The following is a 23,312-nucleotide window of genomic DNA, read 5'->3' on the forward strand; positions in this document are numbered from 1 at the left end:
AATGAACAAGATTTTGGTGATTGGAATCGGTCTTTTTTTCAGCTGTTTGCTGCTCCAATGCGAAGAAGTTGATAGAAAATAATATATAGTGGGGGATGAGAAAGGATGGAGCCCCGATGCTAACTTAACCCAGTGCATCGAGGGCAAGAAGTTCAAGGCTGGAGATGTTTTGGGTAAAATTACTGACTCTTTGGTTTTCTTTTCGATTTGTGTTCATGCATCCGATTCCTCAAGTTTATATATTTACCATATTTGATTGATTAGATGGTTTGTTCACTAATTAATTCAAAAACAGTTTTCAAATATAAAGAGTAAGGGTGGGCACGGGTCAGGCCGGGCCTATTTTTAGAGGAACTAGGCCGAACCTGTATGCAAAGGAAATGGGTCGGGCTAGGGATAACGGATTCTAATATAGGAACCGGATCTAACCTGGCCCAGTTGAAACGGGCCGGGTCCATAGGTCCTTGGTTTTTTTTTTGGTTATATATATATATATTATAAATTACAAAAAAAAAAAAAAAGTTGAAACGGGCCGGGTCCATAGGTCCTTGGTTTTTTTTTTTTTGGTTATATATATATATATATATATATATATATTATAAATTACAAAAAAAAAAAAAAAAAAAAAAAAAAAAAGAGTAACATTTGCACAGATTCAAATTCATTCCCAGGCCTCAGCAAATTCACTCATTCACATTTGCACAGATTTGCACAGATTCAAATCCAAATACAAAGTCCAACCTCGTTCGATACATTAAATTCGAGACATTCAAAATAACATCCGAGAGACATCTAAAGATCAAATCAACATACAAAATATCTGAGAGTCCAAGACATCTAAATTCCGAAGTCCATCCAACAACATTCCTCATTGAATCTATAAGGAATTGCATCACTCCTGCTCCATATAATTTTAATATTTTATTCTAAAATTAATCTCATAAGAAATGGCAATGCTAATACGGTAATACCACTTAGGAGTTTGTCTTACATGCCTGGTATAACTCTGAAGGAAGTCCACCAAGGACTCTTCCATTGAGAGAATAAGATGCTTGCAAGTAAGATTGTCTTTGACAAGAGAAGTCAATTCCTCAATGGCTCAACCTGCATTTCGGTACCATTCTAGTATGAAATATCGAGATTCAAACATGAACTCCCGCACTCAAAGCATATCATATGTATACAAATGACAGATACATTGACAGATAAATGTAATTAGTATATCGTTAAGACCATTCAACTCTTCTGGTCTTTCCTTTGTTATTATCTGGAACACAATGCATGAGTATGCAGACCATCAACATTTGTAGGCATGGCATGACTTTAAAGTACACCACATCTAAGTGACTGCTAATAATGACCTCAAAAGATCTGTATCACATATTCTTCAGCTTAATTGACAGAAGAACCAGACAATATTAAATATAACCAAACACAGTAGCAGCTCTTTAATCTGTGGAAGAATCGATCAAGGTACCTTGAAACAGCCGCTGCTACACCTGTAGCTACGAGTATGCAGCCAACAATCTGATTGAGTGTGTTTGTTCTTCCCAAGAAAAGGGCAAAAAAACTCAGCTACCGCACCAAAAACGTCTGCAAAATGTGGATACAAAGTAAAAGCTGAGAAGAGGAATTTCCAAATATAGGCATAAGAAGAAAATAAGATTCAAAGTATTAAACCCAACAGTTTCCAGTCACAAAGATCAAAACGCAGGGAGGGACTACTTGAATCAAAGATGATCAAGTAAGATCTCCATGAAATCAAAGAATATAAGCCTTTACTTGAAATCAATTTACAGTTTATCGACATTTTGTAAACAGAGGTTGGCAATTGAATTTTATAATTAAGGAATTAAAAAGGAAAAGGAAGTAAGTAAAAACTAGAAGAAGGGGAAAAAAAAAAAAAAAAACCAAATCTGAAAAATGCAGTTCTTGTTCTTGATCAAAATTCCAATTAAATTCAAAATTGCCTACTCAGATTGAAATCCCAATCCCAATCCCAATCCCAATTCCAAATTCCAATCAATAACCAAACACTCCAAATCCCAACACAAATCAGAACTCTCAAATCCCAAATCCCAAATCCCACTCCCATCCAAACATATCCACAATTCCTTCACCCAAATGTTCATGCATTCATCAAACTACTCCCACCTAAAGATTTAGTCTCTAATCAAATCCTATTATTCATGCTACTGATCATCCGCATCAACAAAAATAAAATTCGGAGAAGTAGACTTACAGTAGCCGGCGAAGTAACGAATGTTGTCGAGGTCGGAGGATGGCTAGATGGGTGGTGGTGGTGTTGTTGTGTTGGTCACGGCAGCGGTGATGGGCATTCTCTGGGATGTCGTCAAAGTCGAGGGAGTCGAGGGAGTGACGGATGGTGGAGAGGTGGAAGTGAGAGAGTGAGACTGAAACTGATTCTGGAAACCTGGGTTAGAAATTAACGGTTCAGATTCGATGATAGGTTATCATTCAATCTCAACTGTTGATTATAATTAAAAATGGGTTGGTCCGGAGCCCCGTTTTTCTAATGTTTAGGAACCGACCTGCCCCGTAAATAACAATGGCTTTAGGGTTTAGGGGTTCAGATTCGATGATAGGTTATCATTCAATCTCAACTGTTGATTATAATTAAAAATGGGTTGGTCCGGAGCCCCGTTTTTCTAATGTTTAGGAACCGACCTGCCCCGTAAATAACAATGGCCTGCTCCACCCTGACCCATTTGTTCCCAAAAAAAAAAGGATTCGGTCCATACCCATCCCGAACCTACACTACCTGCCACAACCCGCGATTCCTCTACCAGTTGGCCCACCACTAATAAAGAGCCCTTTCGTATTGTAGCTGCTCAACGGGAAAAGTACTTTTTCGACAAGTGTGAGATATATTCACGGGGCCTCATAAATGTATACAATTCAGGAAACAATCATGTAATTATAGAGAAAGGCACAATCTACTTCGCACCTTTTCCGCCTGTCTATTGTGAAAATGGAATGAAACTTAGTGTTCATGTGGACTAACTATATAGTAATGAACAGGCATGCATGATGCAGTATGTTTATCAAGCTCCACTGTTAATTATATATGTCATACAAGAGAAATGCTTATATATAATGAAGAAATAATTGGAGCTGTAATTTTTTTTTTACTTTGGAGTTTTTTTTGTCCTTTCCAACCTTGAGGAACCCTTTTGCTCTAACACATAGATGCATGAGAATTTTTTGATAAAAAAATAAAAAATAAAGATGCATGAGAATTCCTTATATTGCATGTTTTTAAAACTCTAATATACTTTACACATATAATACACATAGGTTCTATACACATTTAATACACGTTTTGATACATTTTTAATAATACATATAAAATTTACATATTCTATGACGTGTTTTCGAAATATTAAAAACATAATTTAAAAATATATTATAAAAATTAAAAAGAGCCTTTTTTGTCAAGACATTTTTGCAATTTTATTAGATAATACACGTACATATTATCAGTTATTATACTCATTTTGTAGTTTATTATTTGTATTCGTTTATTGTTGAAATGGTCAATTTTCTGAATTTTATAAATATGACGTCAATAATTGATCGCTAACGTCACCAATATTTTATAAATATGTAAACCATTTCAATTATTTCAATAATATGAATTTGTTGCAAGTGGCCCTTTACCATAGTGATGGAAAGGTGTTTAATCCTTGCATGACTGCATGGGTTCGAATCTCGTATGACAACCCGTCCCGAATATGTATTTATTTTGTCCTTGAGAGCATGGAAATTACTAGTATTTTGTCCTTTAGGTTTGGGACCAATTCTTTTCCTTCCTAAATATTTGGACCCAATTGGAAGTTAAGATTTTTGTTTGTTTTGTTTGGTTGGCCAAACCTGGACCACACACACACACACCCGTTGACCTCTCTCTCCCTCTTGAATTTTCTTCCATTTTCCATACAACCCGTACGGTCACTCCCTCAAACCACTTCATCACTCACGGATCGAGGTTGTGGACCTTATTTTTGTGCTCTTTTCAAGCTCAGGAGTCGAACTATAGCTTTGGTTAGACGTGAGGACTTCGGAAACTCGAGAACCAGGGAGCTCTGACGAGGTGTACTGTTACTCCGTCGTGATCGCGGATGTTTCGTCGAGTTTTAGGGTCCTAGGGAGTCTTAAAACTTCTTCACGAAGCTTATAGAAGAATTTTGGAAGGTTTTGGACGTCAAGACGCTAGGGTTTGTTGAGTTTCAAGTTTGGCCAGTTTTCACGAAATTTCTCGAAGAGATTCCGTTGGTTTTAGGACTCCAAAGCGATAAGATCATGTTCTCCTAGTTGAGAGCTTCATTTTAAATTTCATGAATTTTGGTGTTGAAATGAGTGAGATATTAAGGTTTGAAGTTTTTCCAGAAACTAGTGACACAGACGACAGCCGGCGTCGGAATTCGGCGGACTACCGGAGAAGAAGACGAATATTCCGTCAAGTTTGATGGAATATACCTAATGACGTTAGGTATATTTAACGGTATATTCCATTATTTAACGGAATATTCTTTAACGGCGTTAAAGGTTTCGTCCGTGTGCCAGGTACGTGCCTGCGCGTGGCCGACGCATGTGGTTGTGCCTTGGCCAGCGCATGAGGGCTTGTGGGAACTTAGAAATTTTTTCTAAAATATGGGGATATTTGTGGGGTTGAGTAGGCCACGATGGTATATTCAAATACCCTAATTGAGCAACGTATGAGAAGTTTTTACCTAGTTTTGTTTATGTGCTTAAAAATAACGTTAAAATAGTTGTTTCACATATAGGTGAAACTTTTCCAGAGGAATAGTGCAGTCAAGCGAGACTCGGGGGTTACGACCCTTTCACATATTAGTGAGTGGGCTTTTGGTTTTCAGTATATATATATATATTAGATATATATGCTTGGTATTTTTTCCCAGAAAATTGATTTAAATGATTCCTATGTTTTGAAATGTCATGCCAAATGTCTTATACTTAGAATATGTATTTAGTAGTTGCATATGTTGTTGTTGACACTGCGAGGGCTCAGGTAAGTGTCAGCTGAGTTTATAGATTGTGGATGTGAGTTGCATAATTATGTTAAGATGTATTTGAGCTCATAAACCTGCAGCCCGGTGTTAGTGCTCCTGCCCGTGGTTAAGGCACATTCCTTCACGTGATATTCACTTCCCGCACCATACGCTCAACTTGGATCCAAGTTAGGTACATAGTCCTATCGTATAGACCACTATAAGTGGTTCCGACTCGTAGGTGATTGCAGTCTTCACTTGATCGTAGCACTTGAGCGTATTTATTTACACCCAGTCCTATTGTACAAATCACTTTAGGTGGTTCCGACTCGTGTGTAGGCATATTTGTTGAGATATGGATTCAGCCATACAAGTCTCGTTAGGTGACTCCGGTTGTATGGATGAGCTCTAAATTTAGCTGTACAGGTCACGTTAGGTGACTTTGGCTGACATACATTTTGTATGGAATTATATCACCTAGCTTACACATTTACTGCTGAGATACTTGATATGGCATATACTTGGTTTTCATTGCTTTCGAGCATGATTTCTATATACATATGTATTCTAAATCCTGGGAAATTATACAGATTTTACAGCGAGGGGTTATTACCTTTGATAAGTGAAATGGTTTGCAAAACTTTGTTTTTGCCCACTCACACTTTTTGTTTTGCGCTCCTCTAGGTTTTAGGAATGAGTGCTTGTTGGTGGCTTACGAGGAATTGACGGCAGTTCTGACAGATTATCACTAATGTAGGACCACCTTTGGTATTGTATAATTAGTATTTGTCTTGTTGGACTGCACTTAGGTTATCTATGCTCTGACTATAGTGTTTTCACACTTATTTATTCGTATTCTTTTATGCTTATTACTTCCGCACTGTGCATATGGCTACGTCACCCTCACATGACGGCTAGCACGACTTGATATGGGTCGGGATGTGTCATCTCGTCGTTGGCTAATCTAACATTTAATCTAATAAAATCTACCTTTTGACAAAAAAAAAAAAAAAAAAAGAACAATCAGAATTAGTTAATTCCACGTCCAGACCATTTCCCAAGAAAAAATAAAACTCAGTTTGTTTACCATACAAGGTACTAATAATTTGGTGCCTTTTGATGCAGGTGTTTGGTTTTTTGGATTTCTTAGACCAAATAGTTTAGGCTTTTAGAGATGGGGTGTGATATTCACACATCCTATTTTACTTCTCACATACCCTTTTAATTTTGCCGTCGGATCAGATGAATTGAAGAAGATCAACGAACATAAATTATCAAGGGGTGTGTAAGAAGTAAAATGGGGTGTGTGGATAACACACCCCTTAGAGATTTGATCAAACTACTTCCTACAATTTTAATTACTTAACTAATTAAGTTCAAATTATACAAATTTTCATTATAATTAATTTACAAATTAAATCCAAAATATAACAAACTCCTATTTTGAAAAGATCTTGTTAATTTATGTCCCATTAGTTCAATATAATTCAAAAGAAAAAAAAAACAATAAATCTCTATAACAATAAGAAACAAAAAAAACCTTGAATTGTGACTGCAAAAAAGAAGGTGATACTTTTTAACTAAAAAAATTAAAAGATAATGTTTTAAACGTACCAATGAACTCCGAATAATATTACATACATGTAGGGATTAAATTTTTTACCAAATTACCATACCAACCGCCCTACCAACCATACCATACCAAATTATTACCAAAAATTTGTACGAATTGGTAATGGTACGGTATTTGTACCGTACCATACTATTTCGATACGGTACTGGTATCCAAAACCAGTACCGGTGGTATACCGTACCTACTAATATTATTAATATTATATTATGTATTTATTCATATAATTATTTGAGGGCAAAATTAATAAAATTAATAATAATTATTGTAGAAGTGTAAAAAATGTAAAAAAAAAATATATATATAATTACTCATAGTGACAAGCTTTACAACTTTCATGAAGATGTCAGCTTCAAAATCAAACACCATAATCCATAAACCTTAAATTTATATTTAACCGTCGATTGTCATTTATGCTTTATTCTTCTTACTGAATTTCATTTTTAAAATTTTCCTTTTTGAAAGCATGATCATATGGCGGATGTAAGAAGATGAACGGTTTAGATCTTTGATATTACGTTTTGATATTTAAGGTTAACTGAAATTTGAGTCGATGTAATATAGTTTGTAAAAACTTTACAAACATCAAGCAATATTTTCACTAACCGTAAAATTCTGAACATAGTATCAACGATCCAAACCGTTCATCTTCTTGCATCCTCTACTAGATTAGGTTTTCAAAAAAGACTATACGAAAAAAAACAAAATTTGATGAGAAAAATGAAGCGTAAATGTAAACAACAATCAACGGTTAAATTTTGATCTATAATTTATATGATTATAATGGCGAAAAGAATACATAAAAAATGTAGGGGTAATTTTGTAAAAAAAAAATTTTAATTTGTTTTATTAAAAATAAAAACGGAGTGGTTGAGCAGGAGTAGAGGACCGCAGTTTAAAAAGGGGTGTGATATTCACACACACCATTTTACTTCTCACACACCTTTTTAATTTTCGACTGTCGGATCAGATGAATTGAAGAAAATCAACAAATAGAAATTATCAAGGGGTGTGTGAGAAATAAAATGGGGTGTGTGGATAGCACACCCCTTTAAAAAATAAAAATTGACAACCCTAAAATAAATCAAACTCCATGTGAATACCAATTTTGATCTTGTATTTTACCAAATGTTGCAATTCAAGAACAAATTAAATTTTTTGTTCATTTCTTGGCAAATCAATCACATGCAACTTACAAAGTCGTATAGGGCGTTTCAATTCTTATAAAAAGTTGCATAACCATGATTTTAAACGAATGAGGGATGATATAGAAATTTTAATATACTGATTAGTAGCTATATATTCATTTACGGACTGTTCACATATTCAATTTCACAGACGTAGCCCAAGTACTAACACAATTCTTTTCACACTTACCTGAAATCACAATATGAAACCAATGTTCGTATCAATCTTATATGCCATTTCGAGGAGTTGTGCTGTCATCTAGTCATCTTGTTCATCTTCTGCAAAACTATCCGCTTCAAAGTAGAAACTATTTCCACTTTAGTCTGTTTAGCTGCTAATGGCATTTTCACCTCATCTATACCCTAAACCTAATATTCAAACTGCGTTGAGATTTTGCCCAGTGTAAGAAATAGTGAGGAAACTTTGCATGTATGCCAAAGATGGGATATTATTTTAAGCCTTAAGTGTTTGTTTACCATACAACGCACTAATAATTTGGTGTCTTTTGATGTAGATGCTTGGTTTTTGGGATTTCTTGGACCAAACATTTAAGGTTTTTAGAGATTTGATCAAACTACTTCCTACAATTTTAATTAGGGATGTTTCGATATAGGTGTCTCAATTTTGAAATTCTTAGATTTAGCATCCATAGCTTTTAGACTTCTGATCAAACATTCTTATCTAATTTTTAATAACAAAAATTACGTATATTTGGTTACCAATAAATGACAAATTAATATCACCTAAATCCTAAAATCTAGGAGATATATTATCCCATATTTCATTTCAAACGACACTTTTCATTACTCAAATAAAAAATATCATTAAAATTCTAAAAATACAACTAACATTCTATTAAACATAACGTACCAATTATGGACATGATATATGAATGCACATATGTATTAAACATAATGTACCAATAACTTGGTACATAATTAGTACATTGTATAATCTTAGTTATGGTATGTATTAATATTTTGGTACATTACAGATTACTAATTTTGGTACGTTATGTGATTCTTGTTTTAGTATGTACCATGGTGTTGGTACAATGTGTTAGCCTAACTTTGGTACGTACAATCTAGTGGTACGTTATGACCCTTAAAAAAGAGAGAATTTTTCAAATTAAAATTTTGTACTGAAAATTAATTATATCAAATTTTTAACAATTAATTATTGGGATAATGACTTAATCAAAATTTTCAAGCTTATTTTCTTTCCACGAATTTAGGGATCTTAGATTTGATCAATATCAATATAAATAACTCCTATTTTCATTTTTTTTTGTTTTCTTTAAAATTTACTTAAAATGATGAGTTGGAAATTAAAAAATGACATGAATAAAGATAGAAGCACCTTCTTCGGAACTTTTTGTTAAGAAGAGAGGTTTACGGGGAGAGAAGAGAGTTTCGAATGCTCGTATGAAGAAGGAACTAGGAGTGAGGCTGCTGCATCCGAGTTACAGGACGGGATTGCAGGGTATTATTGATCAAATGGATATCCCTTTTCAACACGGCAAATTGAATTCAGGAGTAGCGGAAGCGGAGCTCTCCAATCATTGAACTGTATTTCTTCTTGTTTTAAACATTTTTAGATGAAAAATTGATTTCCATACAACCATTTTTTTGTTGACAATCTGCTGAAAAATGCTAGATTTTTAAATCAACGCACTCCAAACACGATTTATTCTTAAAAAAACTTATGTGCATAAATTGTCGTTTATGGCGGCCACACGGCTCATTTGCTCTCTCACATTGCACGTTTTACCTATTACATGCAAAAGTCGTCATACGTGAAGAAGTGTGTTCTTGATTGTATTTTTTTAGGTCTGGGAATTACCCCTTTCAGAACTGACTTGGGCTGATGTTATTAGGTTACACTGAGTCCAACTGGCCCAAGACATAAGGCTTATGGATAATCCAAATCATCTAGGAAATGGGCCAAGTTAGCCCAGATCGTCAAATTTTCATTATGATTGGAACACAAATTGTACATCACGTGTTTTTATATAAGTGGGAGGAAATTTTACTTTTTAAGTTATTAACTTTTTAACCCACATATTTCACCATTTGTATAGTAACACATGGTGTATGTCTCTCTATATGGCTCGTTGCTTCCATTTAGCGTGCACTCTTCGGAACAAGATACGGTGTGGGATCTCACACAAAGGCCTCGTGCTATAGGGAGGGAATCATATACATTTAAGGCATATCGCCCCTTCTTTGTTGGTCGATGTGGGATCTCACACAAATGGAGTTTGATTTATTTTAGGGTTGTCAATTTTTCTTGTTTAAAGGATTAATTAGATAAAAGCGCTCCAATTCTACATCTTATTAATTAAACATTTGTGGGTTTTCAACTTTTTATTAAAACGCTTTGTATTTTGATTAAGGTGCTTCCATCTTTATTCATGTCATTTTTTAATTTCCAACTCATCATTTTGAGTAAATTTTAAAGAAAACAAAAAAAAAATGAAAATAGGAGTTATTTATATTGAAACTGATCAGATCTAAAATCCCTAAATTTGTGGAAAGAAAATAAGTTTGAAAATTTTGATTAAGTCATTATCCCAATAATTAATGGTTAAGAATTTGATATAATTAATTTTCAGTACAAAGTTTTAATTTGAAAAATTCTCTCTTTTTAAAGGGTCATAACGTACCATTAGATTGTATGTACCAAAGTTAGGCTAACATATTGTACCAATACCATGGTACATACTAAAACAAGAATCAAATAATGTACCAAAATTAGTAATTTGTAATGTACCAAAATATTAATACGTACCAAAACTAAGATTATATAATGTACCAATTATGTACCAAGTTATTGGTACGTTATGTTTAATACATATGTGCATTCATATATCATGTCCATAATTGGCACGTTATGTTTAATACGATGTTAGCTGTATTTTTATAATTTTAATGATATTTTTTATTTGAGTAATGAAAAGTGTCCTTTGAAATGAATTATGGGATAAAATATCTCCTAGATTTTGGGATTTAGGTGATTAAAAATTAGATAAGAATGTTTGATCAAAAGTCTAAAAGCTATGGATGTTAAATCTAAGAATTTCAAAACTGAGGCACCTATATCGAAACACCCCTTTAGGGTCTTGACGAAACAGACCTCGTTGCCCTGTCAGGTAGCCAATAATTACTCAACTCTCTCCTTTTGTAATCATATTATTTATAAGCGATCTCTCAACTTGGTACGATCTTCGGATTTTCTCTTCGACTTTCAAGTTAGGTTTGATCTTTCTAATTTTTCCAAACGTCCCATGTTGTCAAATGTGTTGTCAAATTGAGGGTTCTTTTTGTCCATTCAAGACTAAAGAGGCTTGAAAGCGAACTGAAAGTTGAAGGGCAAATTGAAAGATGGTTATTATATATGGGAACGTGAAACATTTTGGGTTTTTTGTTAGGATCTCACACTATCAATTTTTTTTTTTTTTTTTTTGAACAAAGGATGTTACACTATCATTAATAGGGTAAAACTAACTTGTTTCATGAATCACAACGGTGTAAACGCGGCACAAATTGAAGCTGAACATTTATGGGGCTTTTTTAATCATAAAAACAATATCAATGCAGGAGCGCATACAATGGGGTTTGCCAAGTGTCGGTTGGCCAGGAAATCTGTTTGCCCTGGCGGAGGTGGCGACAACACCACTGCTCCCTTGGACGTTGTTTCCCCTACAAGGTTCGACAACAGCTACTTCAAGCTTATAGTTGGGGGACCCTTCAGACCAAGTGCTTCTGACTGGGAAGGAAAGGCAGGCGGCTGAGCTGGTGAACACCTACGCAGCTAATGAGAGTTTATTCTTTCAGCAGTTTGCTAAGTCCATGGTTAAGATGGGGAACATTAATCCTCTCACTGGATCAAAGGGACAAGTCCGGAAGGACTGTCGCCACCTTAATTAAGTTATTTACTATGTATATGCTCAAAGTTTAAACTAAATAAGACCACTGGATTTTAACTTTTCACGTGATTGCTCCCTGGACGGTGCGGTGAAATGCGAAACTTCTTTTTGCTTATAACCTTTGCTTCCTCTTTCTTCTTTTCTGTTTTCCCTACTTTTCTTTCTCTAATTAGTGTTAAACACATTGAATTAAGAAAGAAAAAATTATACATCAACGTTCCAAAATTTCCAAAATATGCATTTGCTGTCACGTAATATGAAATATGACTTTTGTTATAAAATTGTTATTGACTTTTCAAAAGTGTGGTTTTGCAAGTGTTGATAACAATTGCCTAGAATACTAAAGTTTCAACGCTAAGCATTTGGAATTAGCTTAAGTGATGAGGAAAGGTGGCGATATATGATGTAGAGCAACTAGTGACTCAAATTATGGAGCGGTCAAACAAGCATAAGCTCCGTAGAAATAGGTTCTTAGAAATATGAAGACGCCATGTCTAATTGGTTGCCCTTTCATGCGTTATTTTGTAGAAAAAGCCAAATATGATACATGAGATAACTTTTGAAAATGCTTTATAACTTTGTGTTTTATTCTCTGAAAATACATGGGATAACTTTCCCACCATTGCACTGCGCCTATGAAAAATAGTTTTCCCGTATTTCTGTTCAGCTTTTCTATATTTACAATTTTCGGCAAGGATTGTCGTTTGTATCTAAACTTTCCAATGAAAATGCTTCGTGTTTCACATGAGGCTAGCTTTTGCTGCAAAGAACAGTTAATAATAATACACTACTATGAGCAAATCTCAAAACAAAGTCACAAAATTTTCTTAAATTTTTAGCATAAGATACACACAACATAATGTAACACGCATGTTTCATGCATATAAACCAACGTCATTCAAGCAATCCAAAGTAACATTCATGTCTTAAAAACTGAAAAATGAACTACTACAATTAAGGAAACACAATCGCTGATACGTGAGACTCTATTCTCCAAAACGCCCACTCACGAGTGGCACCGCTTGATGTCTCGTATGGGAAACCAATTCCCGCATTGCCGACGGTCAAGTATTTGACGTCAAAATGGTATAAAATCATTACAAAATTTTCAATGGATCATCCACCCATTCAGTGATATCTCTAAAATGGTACAAAATCATCATAAATTAATGCGATTTCATAAATTGACCCCGATTATGAGTTGAAATACACAAGCATAGAAGAATAAGGAATATTTACAGTAATAATTATTCAGTAAATGTGATAATTATTAGTTACGGAAATATCATATGGCATTTGGAGAAGCAAATCAAAACGTACGAATTGATTGCGTAATAGGCTCAATGTTGTATATATAAATGGATTTGTAATGTGGTTTTGTATTTTGGAGTTGATCGTGAAAGGTTAAGGTTACATACATACTTTGTTTGTGGAACGATCGAAGATGGCAATTGGAATGCACAAAATTTTGGTGATTGGAATCGGCATTTTTGTCAGCTGTTTGCTGCTGCAATGCGAACAAGTTGATGCAAAAGAATATAGTGGGGGATGAGAAAAGATGGAGCCCTGATGCCAACTTAACCCAGTGGACTGAGGGCAAGAAGTTCAAGGCCGGAGATGTTTTGGGTAAAATTACTGAAATTTGGTTTTCTTTTCAATTCGTGTTCATGCGTCCGATTCCTCAAGTTTCTATATTACCGTATTTGATTAGCAGCTGGTTTGTTTACTAATTCAATGTATTTTATTTTGAAAACAGTTTTCAAATATAATAGAGATCCCTTTCTCATGGTAGCTGCTGTACGGGACAAGTATTTGTTCGAGAAGTGTGACTTATATGCCGGTGCGATAAACCTATTCCGTTCAGGAAATGATCATGTGGTATTGGAGAAGGGCACAACCTACTTCGCACCTTATCTGACTCCTTATTGTGAAAATGGAATGAAACTTACAATTGATGTGGAGTAACTATATATTATAATTATAAACATGCATGATGTAGTATGTTTATCAAACAGACTCCATTGTTAATTATGTCATACAAGAAAGACATTATATATAATGAAGAAATAATTGGAGCTAGATGTATGGTTTTTTGTTTTTGTTTGTTCCCAAAGCCAGTGATTGATCGCCAGCGTCGCCTATATTCAATAAATATGTCAATCATTTCAATTATTTCAACAATCAAAATTTGTTAATTCCACATTCCAGCCATTTCTCATGATAAAATACAAAAATAGAAGTAGAAGGATACACAAATTATATACATCTAAAAAGTTCAATATTTGAAAAACAGTAAGCATATAATCATAATGAGGAGGATTTTGATGATAGACTAAATTCTTTTTATTCATGAATCATGATCCTTGTATTGGATTAGACATAAACTAAATTATTTAAGCTCGTTATATCTAGTTTATTTCTTTTCTTTGTATGTATCCCCTCAAAAGTACTCCAATTCGTTGCAAATTAAGTACACCATTTCGATAAGTATACCACCATGAAACCAAAAAAGAAAAAAAAACACACAATTAATAAAAATAATATAAAAAACCACCTAGGGCCGCCTAGGACCGCTTAGGTGCTGCCTAGGACCGCCTAGCTTCTAGCCGATTTTTCCAAACACCTTGCCCAAAATCGAGGTGGGACTCCACCGCCCATCGCTGCCTAGACCGATCTTTAGAACAATGCTTTTTTTAGCCCATTAAAATTATTCCATGAAAAGACGTAAGGGCCACCTCATCCGACAGATTTGGTTTTATTGGTTTTTTCAGTTTGTATGCATGGATTGCAACTTGCAAGCATGAAAGGCGACACAAAAACATAGAGTAATGCTAAAAAGATTAAATTCCTAAATCAAATGATGTGTCATTAATAAGAAGTAAGTACGTTAATCAACACTTGGTTAATAATCCAATGATTTACAACCACATCATTTAATTTGTAAATTTAATTTAAAAAATTTGGTCTCCTAATTAACATTACCCAAAACACAGGGTGATGTTAGACTAAAAACGACAACTAATTGGATTAAATATAAAAATTAGAGCACAAAGTTTTCATATTTTTAATATTATTTTTTAATTTTTTATGTTTTATCTTAGGGAGAATTTTAATTCAACCAAAATTTAATAGGTTAATGTTTACATCATTGGAGTCATCGACACTGTTCTATGTAATATCTACTGTTTTCTTATCTAGAAACATCGAGTAGGTTAAAACATCGTCTTACGTCATCATATTAATGGTTTTCTAATCTCGTCCCAATATGATATTTGTTTACTATTGGGGAGAAGCAATAATGTGCACGTTATCATCATTTGCAAGCCGTAACTGTGAGAAGAAATTTCATGCATGCAAGAAGTTACGATGGCATTAACTCAGGCTATAAATCGAGTTGGATTTGAATGACATGAGTAGGTAAAGACTAGGTAAAAGCTCATTTGAAGTGTTTTTAAAATGATTAAAAATGTTTTTAGTAAAAATGTTTTTGAAATCAATTCTTAGTAAAAAAAATACACGTAAACTTGGAGAAGCATTTACATTGTTTGATGAAAGAAGCACCAATGCTTCTTGCATAAAGCACTTCAGGTTTTTTGTGAAAATATTTTTGGAACCAATTCTTAATAAAAAATGCAAATAAACCTAGAAAAGCATTTACAGTGCTTGATGAAAGAAGCACCAGTGCTTCTTGTAGAAAACACTTCGATTTTTTTGTGAAAATATTTTTGGAACCAATTCTTAGTAAAAAATAATGCAAGTAAACCTGAAAAAATATTTACAGTGCTTCTTGCAAGCACTTCAGTTTTTTTACGAAGAAACGTCCTCACATTCCCATTCCCTCATTTCACACAGCTGACCCCTCTTCCTTGTCCACGCTCTCCGATGATTTCTTCGTTAATGGAGAAACGTCCCCACCTGCGAGAGAGAGAGAGAGATTGGTTCGCCTTCGCCCACAACACCAACTCCCGCAGCGCAGACTTGTCATGGACTCGATTTCGAGATATCTTTGGAGATACCAAAAGAACTGAGTTGTTGGTGGGTCTAATTCATAAAAACCAATACAGGTCCTCAAAGGGATGAGCTAGAAATTGGCTATTTAGTTCCTTGAATTTTATGAATACGCCGGACTCTGAGTAATCAGGTTTTCTCAACTTAATTTGTTTAGCCAGCATATCCTTAATTAAGGTTTTGAATATGGTGGAGTTTAAAGTATTTGAGTTCTCTTTGCTATTTTAATATCATTTTCAAATTGTGAAAGACTGATTAATGTGGATATGCTTCTTAATAATTATTAACACGAGCAACATTTTTGGATTTAAATAATTTATTATTGTCCAACTGCACAAAGTTTGTTCTGATTGCACTGATATTTAGTGTGTTTCAATATACCAACTAATGCAGTAAGTGAAGAGGCAGCTGAGGTAACCAACTTTAACTAATCATTGTCAAGCAGCGGTGCGTGCGACTTCATCCTTAGTGTTGATAACCTTGTTTGCTTGAGTGAAAATTATTCTGTTGCTTCGAAGTAGGATTAAGATAGCTAGATCCATGCCTATATGTTTGGCATAGAGTTGTCTTGCATGGCTTTGTGTCTTTACTACATTCAATGCAGAAATGTTTTACAGCAGGTTAATTTGTACTCCGTAACTTATTATCCTCAAGATACATTCTTATGTTTATGTAAATTTGGTGACATCAACCTTTTAAAACTGGGGAAGCTCATGCTTGCATTCTGAAATAAGAAGTTGTTTGATTCTGCTTGCTCTTTAAAATAAATTGTTTGATTTGATTATATGTTGTTTGATTGTGTATAGGAACTGCTGTTTGAAAAAGAATCTGTTGCTGCCAATATCAAGAGACCAATACATATTTCCTTTAATGCTATTTGAATATTTCTTTTTGCTTGCTGTTGCTGCTGAGACCAATATCAAGAGACTAATTCAGTAATTCTGCTTGAGTTCTTCATTTTTTTTTTTTTTTTTTTGTGTGTGTTTCATGCAACTTTATATAAACAGTTTTAAAAGATGTATTTGAATACATGATGATTTGGTGTTCAAATAATTTAGTATTCGGAACCGTCAAGAACCGAGTTAGAACTGGTGTAGACCAAATCGTATAGTTCTAGTAATAAATTTAAGTGGAACCGAACCGTTGATATTTTAAGATTCCGATTTCGATTTAGGGGTAGAACCACACCGAACTGTACCGTGCCCACCCTTAGGGCGTGTTTACGTGTTCGTAATCGGAATCAAAAGTCGGAGTGTGATTCCAATTACGGGTTATTCTTGTGTTTACTAAAACTTGAAGGAATCAAAATGGGTGGGGTCCACTCGAAAGATAGGAATTGAATTCCGAATTTTGGGAGAATTGAACTCCTGAGTAGGAGGTGTCATTTGAGTTCCGGGACAAAGGAGGAATCCGAAATACAAGTTTCTACCGATTATAACCCCATCTAATTCCTGAAAAACTCCAAATCTGCCACTCAAATCAAAAAGCCCAAACCTCTCTGCCTGCCTCCCTTTCACCTCCCCATGCCCAGTGAACCAATCTCAAGAATCCTAGGGCGTCTTTAGATATCGTAGTGAGCTGGTTGTTCTTTGGTTGTGGCATCGTGGTTGTGTGGGGATGGAGGTGCGACCCGCAAGAGAGATCAATGGATGCAAAGGAAATGATGATGAAGGATCCACAGAAAATAAAATGGAGGAGAAGGGAGAGAGTGGTGGCGGTAGCCGCTGGTGAGGACTGGCGAAGGATACTGGGGAGAAGAGAAATGACGTTAAAAATTAAGTTTCAAAAGGTAGAAAACTTGGGCTGCTGGCTTGGGAAGTTATTGGGTGGGTGTAAAAAAATTAGGTTTGAAAAGGTCAAAATAAAAAAGTTTCTCTCACCTTTACATTCTAGGTGCAAATAAGTTTCTCTGCCTCCGCCAAACCGCTAGCCGCTAGGTATGAAGTTTACATTGAGGCCCACACTTCATGATTTTGGTCGCTAGTGATCCATTCATGATATCAAGATGCAAATCAGCCCAATCCCAAACCCTCCCATTGTCAGGGTTTTTTTTTTTTTATCAAACGATAAATTTTGTTAAATTAAATATTATATTAGCTACTGATAGGGTTTGAGCCTAGGTCGTTATGCAAGGGCTTAACTTATTTCCACCACTATGGTAAAGGGCCGCTTGCCCACATTCAGCATTTAAAATATGGATATTGATATTTATTTTTTGTCAAATGATAGAATTTGTAAGATTAATTGTTAGATTAGCCATTGACGAGTTTTGAACCCACGTTATCATGCAAGAGCTCAACACATTTCTACCACTATGTTAAAGGGACACTTGTCAATATTGATATTGATATCAATTCCCTTCAACAAAAATTATGAAAATTGCAATGAGTGGGTATATCAACTCATTCAAATTTAGTCTAAATTAGAGATTTTTTTAAAAAAAAAAAACAAATTCAAAAGTTCCAAATTTGCAATGAGTTCTGGCAAAATTTGTGTGGTGGATCAATATATATAGTCGATATTCATTGATTTTCCTACATCTCGCCGATATAGGGTAAAATTTGCATTTCACCCCCTTTCCATATCAATCCTTAATTTTTCATCGATATGTTACACACTGACACCGCCCACATCAAAGAAAAAGAAAAGGAAATCGAAATGGGCATAAAATTAGAATAGAAAAACAACAAAACACCTTAATTCTGATTAACAATGAAATAAGCAAACAAGACCTGAACGAGAAGTCAGCTAGAACACACACCAAGCTGATTCAATTAAAACATTTAGACAAACGTCGATTTTCGAAAAACTGCTTCGGCAAACAAGTTTTCATCTCGTACAACAAAATCCAAACAATGCGAAGACAACATTCTTTATGAGTTTCTCTTGTGCTTTCGTTCACTCTGTTAGTCATATGGAATTTGAATATATGCAGCATCACAGACGAAGGGGATATCAGCATACATGCCAGCAAGAGCACAACGTATGGCCTCCAACACGGTAAAAAGGTAAGCAAATGCAATGGCCGTCCAGAAGTGCATCCCAACCTTACCCCAGTAGACAGCAAGCGGCATCCAACGGCTCACAGTCCCTATCACCTGCAAGGCAATCTCCAGCAGCATGCCCATCACCACATGAAATCTGAAGAAATGAGGCCATTCCTTTCTCCTCACAACTCCCAGATACGCAACGAAAAAGTATGCCATCAAGAACCAGCTGGGCAACCTCCCAATGGCCCCAAGGAACGGGTATGTTAAGAATTCAAAGTCCTCCAGGAAAGGGTGTAGATGATACGCTGTCTCAGCATACATCCATGTCTCATGTAGGGGCATCAAATAGGGGAGACAGGCTAATGTCCTCCACCACCACTTTGGCTTCTTAGTCATTGGAGGGAACCGAAAACTGTATGGAACATCCTTAGATGCTTGAGGAGCCATTCGAGATTCGTATCTACTTTTCAATGCAGGGATTGTGCGTAACAAGCTACCATGCCCCCTGCTGAAAAATGGGCTCGATGCAGCACAGGGGTTCAAAAGTGGCATAACTAGGACAAAATAGATGTCGAATCAAAACCCGCACTCAACTCAACATTGGTTTGGCAAATGATACGTCAAATTCTATTTGAGCAGATACGTATTTTTGTGTCAGTAAATGATAGCCGGTGAAGTAAGTGTGTGTCAAGCACATTAACAGAGATAGGATTGAGAGCTACACACTGATGTACTTTTCATACCGGAATTAAACAACCAGGACATTCACAATGAAATATACGACCGAGAGACTTACCTTTCTGCCGAGCTCTCCATGACCTGACGCATGGAAACACAGTCGCCTTAATCGGAAAACGGGAAGCACATGACAAGAAAGGGCCACCAGAAATCGATGGCTTACACTCTCCGAAACTCATAGAACTACACCCGGCGGGCATGGCGCATCCATTCGGAATCATAGCCAGGTACCTGATTAAATAAAACCCAAGTTCACAAGTCAAAAACATAATCCAGATAAAGGGGTAGATTTTTCTCCAATTTCTCCGGTTACTAATTTACAATGCAGCCCAGTAAATACAAAACATGCACAAATCTCTCAGCTTGAAAAAGGAAAAAAATATGAACCCTAAATTCCAAAACCCTAAATTTTCACTTCCAGACCAAAAACAATTAAATCCCAGAAATTAAATATCCAGTTGCCGAAAAGCCCTAATTTCATATGATAAATTACCCAGAACAGAGAAGCTGGGGAACCAGATCACAGCACCCGCTTAAGATTGCGCCGCTTCAATCGATTTTTTTAGGGTTTTCCGATTAGTTTGTTGTTGGTAGAGAACAGATGAGACACCGTCTCTTGTTCCGAAGAGAACAGACTTAATGGAGAGAGAAAGCAACGAGCCAGATAGAGAGACAAGTAGACGGAACCGGATCCCCTCCTGGGCTTAGAGGCCGAGACTCCGGAGCAAATTATACGGGTGATTGAAATTTGATTCAACGGTTGTAATTATTATTACTTTTTAAAGAAATCTCTAATTTGTAATAGTTGAATTAAATTTCAACGGTTCAGATTCTTTACTCTGAAGGCTCAGCCTCCTAAGTTCAGGGAATTCGGTTCCCAAGTAGACAACCACCGAGGCTGACAATCTAGGATATGGGTCAGGATAAACCCGGCCCATTTTTGAATGTTTGGAGAGTTGAGCAAAGTGTAGCTCAATGGCAATAGCCCAAGTCAGTTCTGAAAGGAGTAATTCCTAGACTTGGAAAAACTCAATTCGAGAACACACTCCTTCACGTGTGATGAATTTTACACGTAACGGTTAAAATGTGTGATGCGAGAGCACAAGAGCCGTTTGGCCGCCATAAGTGACAATGCATGCACATAACTTTCGTTAAGAACAAAACGTGTTTGGAGTGTGTTGATTTAAAGATCAATTCTTTTAGTAGATTGTCAAACAACGAAAACAAGGTTGCCGGAAATTAAATTTTCATCCAAAAATGTTTAAAACAACAGAGCAAAAAGTTCGATGTTTGGAGAGTTCCGCTTCCGCTACTCATGAATTCAATTTGCCGTGTTCAAAAGGGCTATCCATTTGCTCGATAATACTCTGCAATCCCGACCTATAACTTGGATGTAGCAGCCTCACTCCTAGTTCATTCTTCATGCGAGCATTCGAAGCTCTCTTCTCTCCCCGTAAACCTCTCTTGTTAGCAATAACCAAAGACTCTTTTTGCTCTGAAGGCTGTTTGATCCAGCCAGGCCACTTTTTCTCAACCAAGTCCCTTGCATACTCGAATACTTCTTCCCTTGGGGCTGGATCATCGTCAACAATATTGTAAACCCGCCTGCGACTTTAAAGTCTATCATTTCAGTGTATCTAAACCATGTTTCACACCTTTAGAACAAATGGTTTTAAAAAAAAATCAAACAAAGTTAAGAAAAAATGAAACTCAGAACCAACCTGGATGACGGTGTACATATACTGGCCATAATTGCTTGACAAATATCATCAACAGAAACTCTTGATGTGAACCGCTTATGTCCTCTCATTCTCTGACTCTCCGATAAAGCTCCCTGCTTGACTATTGTATCGACCGCACTGTAGAAAATAGTTTGCAAGAAACCCAACTTTTAGCTAGAGAAAGAAGCGAAAACTTTATCTATTAGAGCAGAGATCTGACACTGAATTGCTAAGAAGAGATGTGTTTTCAATTTTGAAACTTCAGAAACAGGGAAGGCTTCCTATAATTATAGAGTGAAAAGAAAAGACAGAATTTAAACATAATGGTTTTGAATTTATCACAACCTTCTACCAGGACCATAGATGCCTCCAAGCCGAAATACTTGTGTTGAGATGCCAAGACTCTGGCTGAAATTGAACCATCCCTCCTCAGCTGCTAACCTTAACCTGCCCGACTCACTTGTGGGGTTTGGGATATAACTGCCAAATAATAGTCAAAGTTCCTGAGACAATTTGTTATGCTGAGCAGTAGTTTGCATATCAAAGTCGTTAACTTAGATGCACTCACTTACTCCTCATCTACCCACGCACCGCCAGTGTCTCCATAAACACCTAGAAGAAGCAATTCCATAGTAAAAAACTAACATTGGTGAGCATGAGAGAAAACAACCCACACACAACTATTTTGATGAAACGGAGAATGCAACATTGTCACTTCTCATGAAAGGGGGCAACAAGCGAGATGCATAATGAGTCTAATTCGAGTCAAATCACAATGTTAGAATTCACTTTCTGATTAAGTGTATAATATGAATGCTTGTCGACCACATTTTATCTATCTCACAACGAAAACATACATACTAGTTGATGACAGATAACCAAGCCATTGAAGCTTTCCACCCACAAGTTCTGTCCTTAGAATTTGTTCATAATGCAGCATCTACAAAAGCAAGGCCAACATTAGTTGCCCCTAAAGACGGAAACTGTCATTAACACTCTAAAAACGTCATTATGCACTCCTTCATGCACAATCATCTCGTAGCTTTTTACGAGAGGAGTGCAAGATATCTTTTTTGAATTGCCAATAACAGCTCCCTCTAGAAATTGTCACTAAACTTGATAACCAGTTTCGAATTTCGAATATCTCCTAACCTAACTGTGCTAGAACGAATCATACCGGATCACCGATGCCGGGAACAGGAGGAATGGAGACAACCATGTGGGTATGATTCTTGATAGCATCAAGGATGATCACACTGAACAATATCCAGATATTGGTTTCCCAAATAAACCAAAAAGCAAAAGAAAATTTAAAAATTTTATATTAAATTAAAAAACTTTACATTAAATTAAAAAAAAATTGAGAAGTACTCTGGCTCATTTGCATCGAAAAGGTAAATCTGAAAGCTTCTTTCTTCCTCAAGTTTCTTCTTCTTGTTAATGCTAGTGCAAGTACCAGAGACGTCCCTAATAACAGCAACAATTATGCTTAAATTAAAAACCCTAAATTTGAAATTCAGTTCATGAACTGTGAAATTAAGTACCAGAAGTAATTAAGATTTAATTACCATCCTTGGTTCTTGAGCTCGCGCCCCAGGCGTTGGCCGACGAAACCCATTCCGGCGATGAACATCCGGTTCTGAGGTCTGAACTCCGTGCCGGTCATTCGGATGACGGAATGTTTCGGGAGACGGCCGGATTGGAAGGCCGTGGAACCCGATATTTTACACAACTCCATCACGAAATATCGGAGCTCAATCCAGAGAAACACTGAATCAGAATCGGATTTCTGCAGATGATGACGTGGACACCCTCACTTAATGTGGGTTGCTGACCCAGTTACGGCCCACAATTAACTGATGAACTTTATGAATAACGGGCCCCAACCAACCCAAATAAGAATTCCGGTCAAAATCAATAAAGTTGAAATGTCACGTAGAAATGTAAATATGTCAAACACTGAATATTTCATTAAATTGTTGATTTGTTTGATACGTGTATAATATATTTAATATAAGATGTTCAATTTGATAGATATTTTGCATACATGATCTATAAATTGAGATTACAGAACTG

General features: G+C 35.8%; 2 protein-coding genes, 1 long non-coding RNA gene and 1 pseudogene across 4 annotated transcripts; 1 reads left to right on the forward strand and 3 right to left on the reverse strand.

Moving 5' to 3' along the window:
* Positions 1-660: 660 nt before the first annotated feature.
* Positions 661-2,414, reverse strand: LOC125479321. Its single transcript, XR_007259927.1, has 3 exons — positions 2,243-2,414; positions 1,478-1,593; positions 661-1,104 (listed from the first exon to the last, which is right to left on the reverse strand). It is a non-coding gene; the product is annotated as an uncharacterized LOC125479321 (long non-coding RNA).
* A 10,809-nt stretch (positions 2,415-13,223) lies between these two features.
* On the forward strand, positions 13,224-13,744 carry LOC125479245 (annotated as a pseudogene).
* A 4,719-nt stretch (positions 13,745-18,463) lies between these two features.
* LOC125479303 (protein TIC 20-I, chloroplastic-like) lies at positions 18,464-20,236 on the reverse strand. The gene is made up of 3 exons (XM_048588481.1): positions 20,009-20,236; positions 19,574-19,746; positions 18,464-19,331 (listed from the first exon to the last, which is right to left on the reverse strand). Exons 2-3 carry the CDS (start codon positions 19,734-19,736, stop codon positions 18,694-18,696), a joined length of 801 nt encoding a protein of 266 aa, XP_048444438.1. The 5' UTR covers positions 19,737-19,746; positions 20,009-20,236; the 3' UTR covers positions 18,464-18,693.
* A 453-nt stretch (positions 20,237-20,689) lies between these two features.
* LOC103966855 (protein YeeZ) lies at positions 20,690-23,053 on the reverse strand. Of its 2 annotated transcripts, none has more exons than XM_048588480.1 (8): positions 22,805-23,053; positions 22,608-22,703; positions 22,414-22,492; positions 22,098-22,176; positions 21,809-21,848; positions 21,582-21,716; positions 21,237-21,374; positions 20,690-21,126 (listed from the first exon to the last, which is right to left on the reverse strand). In XM_048588480.1, the coding sequence occupies exons 1-8, from the start codon at positions 22,972-22,974 to the stop codon at positions 20,829-20,831; spliced, it is 1,035 nt and encodes a 344-aa protein (XP_048444437.1). In that variant the 5' UTR covers positions 22,975-23,053; the 3' UTR covers positions 20,690-20,828. The 2 variants fall into 2 exon arrangements, with proteins under 2 accessions (XP_048444437.1, XP_009378344.2); XM_009380069.3 differs by having other exon boundaries at positions 20,690-21,120; positions 22,805-23,051.
* Between the last annotated feature and the right edge of the window lie 259 nt (positions 23,054-23,312).

Source organism: the organism of the source record quoted next, unplaced genomic scaffold (assembly GCF_019419815.1).
Source record: "Pyrus x bretschneideri cultivar Hongxiangsu unplaced genomic scaffold, Pyrus_bretschneideri_v1 Contig28, whole genome shotgun sequence".
NCBI classification, from domain to species: Eukaryota; Viridiplantae; Streptophyta; class Magnoliopsida; order Rosales; family Rosaceae; genus Pyrus; species Pyrus x bretschneideri.